A 9,849-nucleotide genomic window follows, 5' to 3' on the forward strand; every position below is an offset into this window, starting at 1 on the left:
ATGATGATATAACTGTGATAAACTGAAACGAGACGTGAAGTCACTCCCTTGATGGATAAGTTAGTGATTTACCTGGGAATCTCAGAGATATCATTTTCAAGGTGCCATAAAATATGGTTACTTGAGTCTTGAAACTCCATGGTATTATAAGCAATCAATCAATCATTAATCTTCAAAAGACAAAAGAGGCTGTCTATAAGAATCATCCTCGGGTCCAGCAGAAATAGCATCACTTGAGGGGGAAAAGGCAAACGGTACAGATGAATGGGAGATCTGCCGCGAGACTAAACTGGACTAATTACTAACTCTCTCTGTATATGAACCACTTTTATTTCTGGATGTGAGACGCCTGCAGAGACGAGTGAAGCTCACGTGACGGTCCACTAAAGATTGGTGATTTTCTCTGGTGCACAGAGAAGATGGAGGAAGCTGAGGATGCAATTGCAGTGGTGGGCATTGGATGCAACTTTCCTGGAGGTAATTTTTGAAAGAAACATCTTACATTATAGAACAAATTTTATTCTGTATTATGGAACGTTGATGTTTCCAAACAGGAGAAGGGCTTGAGAATTTCTGGAAGGTTCTTGTTGATGGGAGAAACTGTTCTGTGCCAATTCCCAAAAGGAGGTTTGACTTGTCCACGTGGTATGACCCCGACGAAAACAAAGCGGGTAAATCACGCACTGCCAAGGCTGCTCTCATTGATGGGTAAGCGTTAAAATCTTATTATATTTAGATCTAGAGGATTATTTACTCTGTGCTTTCTGAATATCAGCATGTAGGTTTTCATGTATGTATATTTGATGTGTAAATAACCTTCTAAGGCAAGTTTATTTATAAAACACAGTTTAAACACATCAAGTTGACCAAAGTGCATAAAATAAACAAAAACAAAAAGATAAACAAGAATAAATATAATAAAACAATTTTATGTCTCAGTATTATTCACTGTAGCTCATATAACAAATTTTAATGAATAAATGAAAGCAGGTCCATGTGTCCATTGTTTTGATTTTAACTTTAAGATCTTGCTCTATGCACTGGTTTATCAAAATATTTTAATTCATATATTTTATTTTGGATGAAATATCATTTAAATATTAAACGCAAGTGTCTTCTTATCATTAGAATGGTCTTCAAACCTATACATGGTCACTAGTTAAGTAAAGGTGACAACAATTAATATTGTAATACAAATTGTGTTGCACCTGATAAAAATAATAAGAAATAATGAAAAAATGGAGAAGCTGCTTTTCTCATTTCAGCTCTGGAATAACTACAGATGTTTCTTGTTTTTTAAACAAACCAAGTGAAATGTCTCAAGCAGCTTCTCTGTATCTTAAATCTCACATAAAGTAGACTTTCTCTTATTATACTATTAAAATGCGCATCTCCTAAATTGATTCAGCGGTTTCAATCTTTTATTTTCTCCAGGTTTAATGATTTTGACCACAAGTTCTTTGGCATCAGCGACAGTGAAGTGGAACAAATGGATCCTCAGCAGAAGCAGCTCCTTCAGTGTGTTTACAGAGCTTTAGAAAACGCTGGGATTCCTATGGAGGAGGCCAGCGGCACCAAGACAGGAGTGTTTCTAGGTAAGACAATAAAACATTTACAGCTCCAGCAGATAACACTGTCTTCTAAAGATATAAATCATTTCTGAGTAAAGTTATTGTTTGAACCGAGTTTTAACATGAGAACTGTCAAAATAAATAACCCATCCAGGAACTTTGAAATAATAATGAGCAACCTTTTGAGTTTCCACATGTTTTCCTGTTTAACCTTTTTTTATTCAGGCCTTATGAACAGAGATTACGAAACAGTTTCTGCACGCGTGCATCCGAGTGTGATCAACCACTGGACTGGCACTGGCCTCGCCATGAGCATCGCAGCAAACAGAGTCTCATACATCTTCAACTTCACTGGGCCGTCACTGGCCATAGACAGCGCCTGCTCCTCGTCCCTCGTGGCTCTTCATCTCGCTTGTCAATCCATCAAACAAGGTGTGTAGGAGAGACGGTTGGAACCAACTGGAATAACACTTCAGAGAGTAACTACATTGAGAATATAGGACGAGATGTTGAATATCACTTGTACGTTTGAAGGTCTTCTGCACAATTTGACCAATTACCAGTAGATGTCAGCAGTGGTTAGTGGCCACCAGAGGGTGTTAGGGACACAGCTGTCCGCCTCAGCACCATCAAGTGTTTTGTAATTGTACTCAATGACACCATAACCTCTATGCCTTTTTAAATTAGACAGTTTTCCTTTTTTTAAGCAGAGGACAATATGAAGAATACGTAATGTACATTCTGCCACAGTAATTTATGCCTACTGTTAATGTGATCATATGTTAGTCACCACCAGCGGATGTTAGGGACATATATCTGGATTTGGTCCCAGATCATGCTAGTGTGTTCTAAACATCCAGAGAACCCTGGAATTCCAGTGTTTTTGGACCATTGTATCCACAGCTTGTTTTTCACCAGATAGCTTGTCAGACTTTGGGCTATGACGCCAAAGAAGATCTTGCCCTCTACGTTGAGGAGCCTGATGGGTGGAAACTGGCTGACATTTGAGGATTCCTCCTCTTTTGGTTTAAATTTCTCCTCCAGCTCTGCGCTAAGCTTTGGGAATTGTTTGCTTCAGCCATGCTACTCTCATTCATTTCCACAAGAAGCGTAAAACATCAGGAGCCTTTTTGTATACCCTGTACGGGACACTGTTCGGGCCTGGGCTGCATTTCGGAGGGCTCACATCCATTTGGTGTTCTGGCTGCTCAATGGGTGGGATATCAGATGGAAGAGCTGTCGGGTCATTGCTGTTTTATCTTATCAGGTGATTGTGACATGGCTTTGTGTGGAGGAGTGAGCTGCATCTTTGAGCCAAGACTGTTTGTCGCTCTCAGCAAGGCCAAGATGATTTCACCTGAAGGGACGAGCAGACCTTTCTCCAGCACGGCAGACGGCTACGGTAGAGGGGAGGGCTGTGGGGTTGTTCTACTGAAACCACTGAAAAAGGTCAGAAAGCTCAAAACCCTGAGTTTAGTTAAGCTTGTTCTTTTCGTCAGGATTGTGTGTATGGCTAGGTTCACAGGAATCAGTCAAACAAGGTCAGAGGTGTCAAAATTAAACAGTTGAAACGATACTGGTCACACACACAATTACAGGACTGAATGACGCTGCACTCAGCAGTAACCAGACAAACACCATTTTCCAATTATCAATATATTAACATCAGATCATGTTAATAACTCAGTGATTATTTTTGTTCGTTTAAACATTAACCAAACAACTTACTGTAAAAGTTATATTAATCTCTAACTTCCTGCTGACCCTGTCTGGTTTGAGTCATGCAAATAAAGAGTTATCTGTGGGCCCCATGTGTACCGATTAAAATGTACTTCCTCCATCGAAGAATGTGACGAGAAACTAAAAGAAAAAAAATTTTAACAGTGAAAACAATCCAGAAACCCCAAAAATGATGATCAATGACAATGGTTTAATTTTTCTCTTATTTTTAAAATGCAGGCTTTACAAGACCATGACCATATCTGGGGTATCATCAGCAAAACAGCCGTCAACCAAGATGGACACTCAGTCACTCCGATCACCAAACCCTCTATGACACAACAAGAGGAGCTGCTGCGAGGAATCTACTCAGAGTCTGACATTGTAAATGTTCAGTACATAGAGGCACATGGGACTGGAACCCCGGTTGGAGACCCAACGGAGGCAGGAAGCATCTCTAACGTCATCGCTAAGGCCAAACCTCCCGGATCAGAGAGACTGTGGATTGGCTCGGTGAAGAGCAACATTGGACATACAGAATCTGCAGCCGGAGTGGCTGGACTCATTAAGATTCTTCTTATGATGAAACACGAGACCATTGTTCCCTCTGTCTTCTACTCTGAACAAACTGACAGTGTTGATGCCAAAGCCCTGAACCTTAAAGTTCCTCAGAAGGCAGAAAAATGGGAACCGTCTGGTGCACGGATTGCAGGGGTGAACAACTTTGGCTTTGGGGGTACAAATGCACATGCTGTTGTCAAACAGTACAAACAGTCACCAATAAGACAGGAACATGTTGAGACACAACCAAAGTACTTTGTCATGTCAGCTAATTCAATAAAATCTCTCTCTCTCATGATGGAAGACACTGTTAAACAGCTAGAGGCCGATAGTAAAGTTGATCTAGATTCTCTCTTGTACACGTCAGCTTGCAGAAGGAGCCATCTCAAACATAGATACAGAAAGGCCATCATGGTATCATCTGTGGTTGATCTTAAAGATAAGTTAAGCGCTTCTGCTGGCAAAACTATCACCCAAGCCTACTCTGATACAAAGTTAGTGTTTGTCTTCTGTGGAAATGGCGTCACTTACCATGGCATGTGCAAGCAGCTCCTGAAACAAGAACCTGTCTTCAGAAGTAAAATCAAAGAGATTACAGAACTGTTCAAAAGGCTGAGTGGGCTGAACATCCTGGACGTGCTTGACAGTGAGTTTGAGAGTAGTGACTTCAAAAACCCAGAGGTTGTCCAACCATTGCTCTTTGCCATCCAGGTTGGCATCACCACCCTACTCAGACATTGGGGTGTCAAGCCAGATGCGATACTTGGACACTCTGTTGGTGAGGTAGCAGCCGCCCACTGCTCTGGCCTCTTGTCTCTTGAGGATGCGATAAAAGTCATCTATTTCCGCAGCAAGCTGCAGAGCAAAGTCACTGGTGGGATGATGCTTGTGATCAGCAACATGGCTGTATCGGAGGTAACTGCTCTTCTCCCTTCTTACTCTGGTAGAGTTTGTCTTGCTGCTTTCAACAGTCCACAGTCCTGCACCCTCTCAGGGGATGCAGATGCAATTAAGAGCTTCCATGCAGAGCTAAGTGCCTCAGCCAATGGTCAGAACCTGTTCCTGCGTCTGCTGAATGTCCCTGCTGCTTACCACAGCCACATGATGGATCCAATTCTGAAAGAAATCAAGGAAACAATTGGTCTCTTACAGGTGAACAATCTTGACACAGAGTTGTTGTCAACAGTGACAGGCAAGGAGGTCCAGCAGGGAGATTTCTGCACAGGTGAATACTGGGCTCGGAACATTCGTGAGCCAGTGGCCTTCGAGCAGGCAGTGCGGTTGGCAGCGACAGGAAAGAAGAACACAGTCTTTGTAGAGATAGCGCCAAGAAGTGCACTGCAGCGAAACATCATTGAATCGCTGACTAGTGACACAGCTGTTCTTCCCTCTGTGCAGCCAGGGAAAGATCATGAGACCATCATGTCTGTAGTTTCTAAGCTGTTCGAACTGGGGGTTCAGGTTGATTGGAACACCTTCTATAAAGGATATGAGACGATGCCGCTGCCTTTCCCGAGGTACACGTTTGATCTCTCTGACAGAGACGTGATGATCAGTGCAGCACAAACAAATACACCAAGTAATCACCCTGTGATCAGTCAGACAGGAAGTGAAAGCAACATTTTCAGCTGTGATCTGAAGTCAGACTCTTCTTTCTACCTGAAAGAGCACAAACACAACAATATACCCATCATCCCCGGGGCCTTCTATGCCGAGTTGGGTTTAGCTGCAGTCATGGCCATTGCCAAACCAAAAGTACCTCTCAACTCTCTACAGCTCAGTGTCAACTTCCACAGCCCGTGTGTTTTAACGCAGAATTCACCTGACATTAAGGTGAAACTGGAACAAACCGAGATAGAAACCAGTTTCACGGTATTCTCTCCATCTGCAGTTTATGCATCAGGCACAGTTGTTTCCAAAAGAGAGCGGCTGATTGAGGAGCAGAGCCTTTCACTGAGCGCCCTCAGCCAAAGATGCAAATCTGTCGTGAGCTTTCAGGAGCTCTATGGGTATTTGTCTCAAGGTGGCTTTCAGTATGGAGATGTCTTCAAGAATGAGGGGAATGTGCACTATGGAGAAGATCTCAAGGAGGCTTTTGCTGTTGTAAAAGTTCCAGAGGAACTTCGATCGCAGTTGTATGACTACTGCATCCACCCTGTTGTGTTGGATTTTTTTATGCAGCTTCTCCCAGTCACAGTTGAACAAAGCTTTGCTGGGAGACCAGGCTTTCCTGCCAAAATCGGAAGTTTGACCGTGTTTGAACCTTTGCAGGAGGAGATGATTGTGTATTTGAGAGCAGTCGATGTGGGTAGTGATTACTTTGATGTTTGTGGCTGTTTTACAGACAGAGAAGGTAGAGTGTTGGTTGAGGCTAAACAAGTGACAATCAAGTATCTTGGGAGTCAGTCTCATGTGGTTGAGGACTACTTCTACCATAACTCCTTCAGTGTCATCCCTGACATTATCCCATCTGCTCCTCCTCCCAAGGCCCTGGTCTTCTGCGATGACATGGGGATCTCTAAAGGCCTGCAGTCACATTTGGACCCCAAATCTCAGTACATATCAGTTACACATGCAAAGGATATTTTGAGCAATGGCTTCTCTTCTCTCTTTGCAAAATTCAAAATCAAAAATAAGAAGGAAAGGTTTGATGAGGTCTTGTTTCTGTGGGGCCAAGAAGACCTCACTTCACAGACCGCTGATGTTGCACTACAGAAAGTGGTGAGCTGCTGTGAGATTTTCCGTCAAATCATCCTTGAGCTTAAGCGACTTCACTTTCCAGCCTCTATTAGAGCAGTAACCTACCGTTCATCTGACGTCACAGTAGACCACGTCAATCCAGGTTTTGCCATCGTTGGTATGACCAGATCATTTGCTGCAGAGATACCAGAGCTTTCATTTCAACTCATTGACATAGATACTGTCTCCGCTAAGGGCATTGCAACTCTGTCTGAGGTCATTCGATCATATCCTTGTAGCAAGAACCCAGAGTTGGTGGTAAAAGATGGGCGGATTATGAAACCTTCCATTGTCCATACTCCCCCTGAAGTCGTTGACAGTTCAGGATCCAGTTTTACTTCAACAATGTCCGAGCATTTCATCCTTCAAACAGCTGATGCACATGAGATTACTCAAGTGAGTGCCATTCACTTTGATGAGGGGGACCTGCCAATCAGTGACACATCAGTTGAAATCCGTCCCAGCACGATTTGTGTCCATTCATCTGATTTCTTCCCCGTCAGTGCTACACACTTGAAATTTGGTCAGACATTGTACTGGGATAAACATTCCTCCCAAAGTCACAAGCTGCTGGCTCTTGATTTCAACGGTACTGTTACCGCAGTTGGAAAAGATGTGAGAAAACTGAAGGTGGGAGATCACGTTGCTTCCTGCTATCCTGTGGTGGCAGCCAGCAAGGTCCAGGTCCCAGAGCATGTGTGCTACAGCACAAAACGATTCCCATTCCTCCAAAAAACACCTTGTGTTTCCTACTATGTGCTGGCATGGGAGATTCTGCAACGAGCCTTACCCAGAGCTAAACATCATCTAGGAATCATATCCCCTGTTCCTGACTCAGCTCTGACCAAAGTCTTGGCACTTACCTCCTCACAATCTGGCTGGAATGTGATTATTGGAACGCAGTGTAATGGTTCTTTTGTAGATGTCAAACAAATTGATGCATTTGTCATCCTGCCCCCACTTGACAAATCCTTGATTGACAAGATTTGCAGTTTTCCAAGGGTCAAACATGTCGTCATCATCTGTGAATCTGAGACGCAATGTTTGCTTGCTAGGAACATGTTCCACGGTGTGAAGGAAAGTGTTCATGTGCAGACGATTCTGATACCAGCCATTTTGCAAAGGGGATCTTTGAGTGCCCAAAGGCCACATATTTATCACTGGCTCAAATCCTTGAAGTTGAGCAGGAAATTTCCTGTTGAAAACTTCACCTTTCAGAATGTGAAGTCTGACAGCGTCGACACTTTCCATCCTCAGGAACCAGAGTCATACTTCCGCTCAAAGAAACTGGCTGTTGTGGCTCTGCAAAAAGACGAAGGCAGCGTTCTGTCGGAGATCCCAGTGCTATCAACTAAAAAGCTGCTATTCCAAAAGGGGGGGTTGTACATAGTGACAGGTGGTCTTACTGGTCTGGGCTTTGAAACTGTCAAGTTCATCTCACAAAGAGGGGCAGGATATGTTGTCATACTCTCCCGGAGCAAGCCCACACCAGATCTGCAGACAGACATACACAACATAGAGAATCAGTGTGGAAACTGCATCACGAGCATGGAGTGTGATGTGTCTGTCTCTGAGCATGTCCACAGGGTTGTTAGTGCCATTGGCCAGAAGTTCCCTGGTTGTCCAGTTAGAGGAGTGTTCCACAGCGCCGTGGTTCTGCACGATGGGCTGATTGAGACCCTTGACAGATCTCTGTATGAGAAAGTTCTCAAGCCAAAAGTAAAGGGTGTATTAAATTTGCACCATGCAACGCTAAAGTGCCAGTTACACTATTTTGTGTGTTACTCCTCCATCTCTGCTTTTCTGGGAAATGCATCACAGACAAACTATGCAGCAGCCAACACGTTCCTCGACATGTTCTGTCATTACAGGCGCAATCTTGGGCTGCCTGGACAGTCCATCAACTGGGGAGCGCTCAACCTTGGCCTCCTCTTGAACAAGGACCATTTCCAGCAATTTCTGGAGGCAAAGGGGATGATGGTGATGGATGTAGCTGAAATTCATAGAAGCTTAGAGCAGTGCCTTGTGCTCGATAAACCCCAACAGGTTATTTGCAGGTTTCACTTCAGAAACCTCAGGTTCAACATCCTCTCTCAAAATGCATCAATGACTATGCGCCTGTCCGCAATAGTTGAAGAGGCTTTGCAAAAATCCAAAGAAACAGATATTCAAGCCACACAAGCCGAAAGTATCTCCCCCAAAGAGTTCGCCATCTCTCTCCTCACCCAGACCATCGGCGTTGATCCCAGTGAGTTGAAAGACGACTCACTTCTCTCGTCTTTGGGCGTCGACTCCATGCAGGCCATGACTCTGCAGAACCTGATCTTCCAGGCGAAAGGAGTGAACATACCTCTGGTGAATCTGTTGGACCCCAACGCCACAGTATCAACGGTGGTAGCTCTGCTGAGTGAGGGAACTGAAAGTGAAAATGTCAGTGTTGGGGCAGTGACGAAGAACTCCACTAACGAAATGGAGGATCTTTCAACCAGATTGTAAAGATGACAAAAGCATTTAAAGGATATGTAAATATGTATGCAGAAAGATGTATTGTTTATTTCAGCAGATGGTGTATAGTTGTAATTTTAATCCAGTAGCATAATTGTGTTTAAAGCAGGTATCATATTTATTGAGCTTTTATTTGCCTTTTATTTTGAAATTGTATTTTGAAAAGGATTACATTGTTTTAACCATATACAATATTTTACCCACTTTTCCGCAGATGTGGCCCATTTTGATTTCGAATAATTATGCATTTTTTATTTAATTTTGTGAAAATATGAACAGCATTTAAAACAAACTCCACAATGTAATGTATTGAGAAATCTCCAACTGATGTTGAGTGTGAACATAAGTTTTTGTTATTTCATTCAAATGGGACCTTTTCAAGTCTGTGATGGGGGGACTGACATCAACCTACTTCCGCCTGTTTTACAATCACTCGACAAGTCATGGTCAATTGTAATAGCTAATTATCAACTTTATAATGGTGAAGGAAATAAAAGCATGTGTATTCTGGCACGTCCCGTATATGATTACTTGGCAAGCGATTATGATTACTGAGCCTTTTGCTATTAGAATTAATAATTTATTAAATCATACTGTCAGGATGCACACAATGCAATTTTGAACCCAAAAGCACGACACTAAAGCAGTGTTAGGAATAGCAAGAGTTCTTGTTTAATGGATAATCAGGGGTCCAAAGCCAGGCAGACAGTCAGGGAAAGCAAACAAATCTGATAGGAAGCAGGCAAAACAGGAA

General features: G+C 43.0%; 1 protein-coding gene across 1 annotated transcript; it reads left to right on the top strand.

Moving 5' to 3' along the window:
* Positions 1–419: 419 nt before the first annotated feature.
* LOC128425926 (phenolphthiocerol/phthiocerol polyketide synthase subunit C) lies at positions 420–9,122 on the top strand. The gene is made up of 6 exons (XM_053412764.1): positions 420–477; positions 555–708; positions 1,435–1,595; positions 1,797–2,003; positions 2,839–3,020; positions 3,531–9,122. Exons 1-6 carry the CDS (start codon positions 420–422, stop codon positions 9,084–9,086), a joined length of 6,318 nt encoding a protein of 2,105 aa, XP_053268739.1. The 3' UTR covers positions 9,087–9,122.
* The last annotated feature ends 727 nt before the right edge of the window (positions 9,123–9,849 follow it).

Source organism: Pleuronectes platessa, chromosome 20 (assembly GCF_947347685.1).
Source record: "Pleuronectes platessa chromosome 20, fPlePla1.1, whole genome shotgun sequence".
NCBI lineage: Eukaryota > Metazoa > Chordata > Actinopteri > Pleuronectiformes > Pleuronectidae > Pleuronectes > Pleuronectes platessa.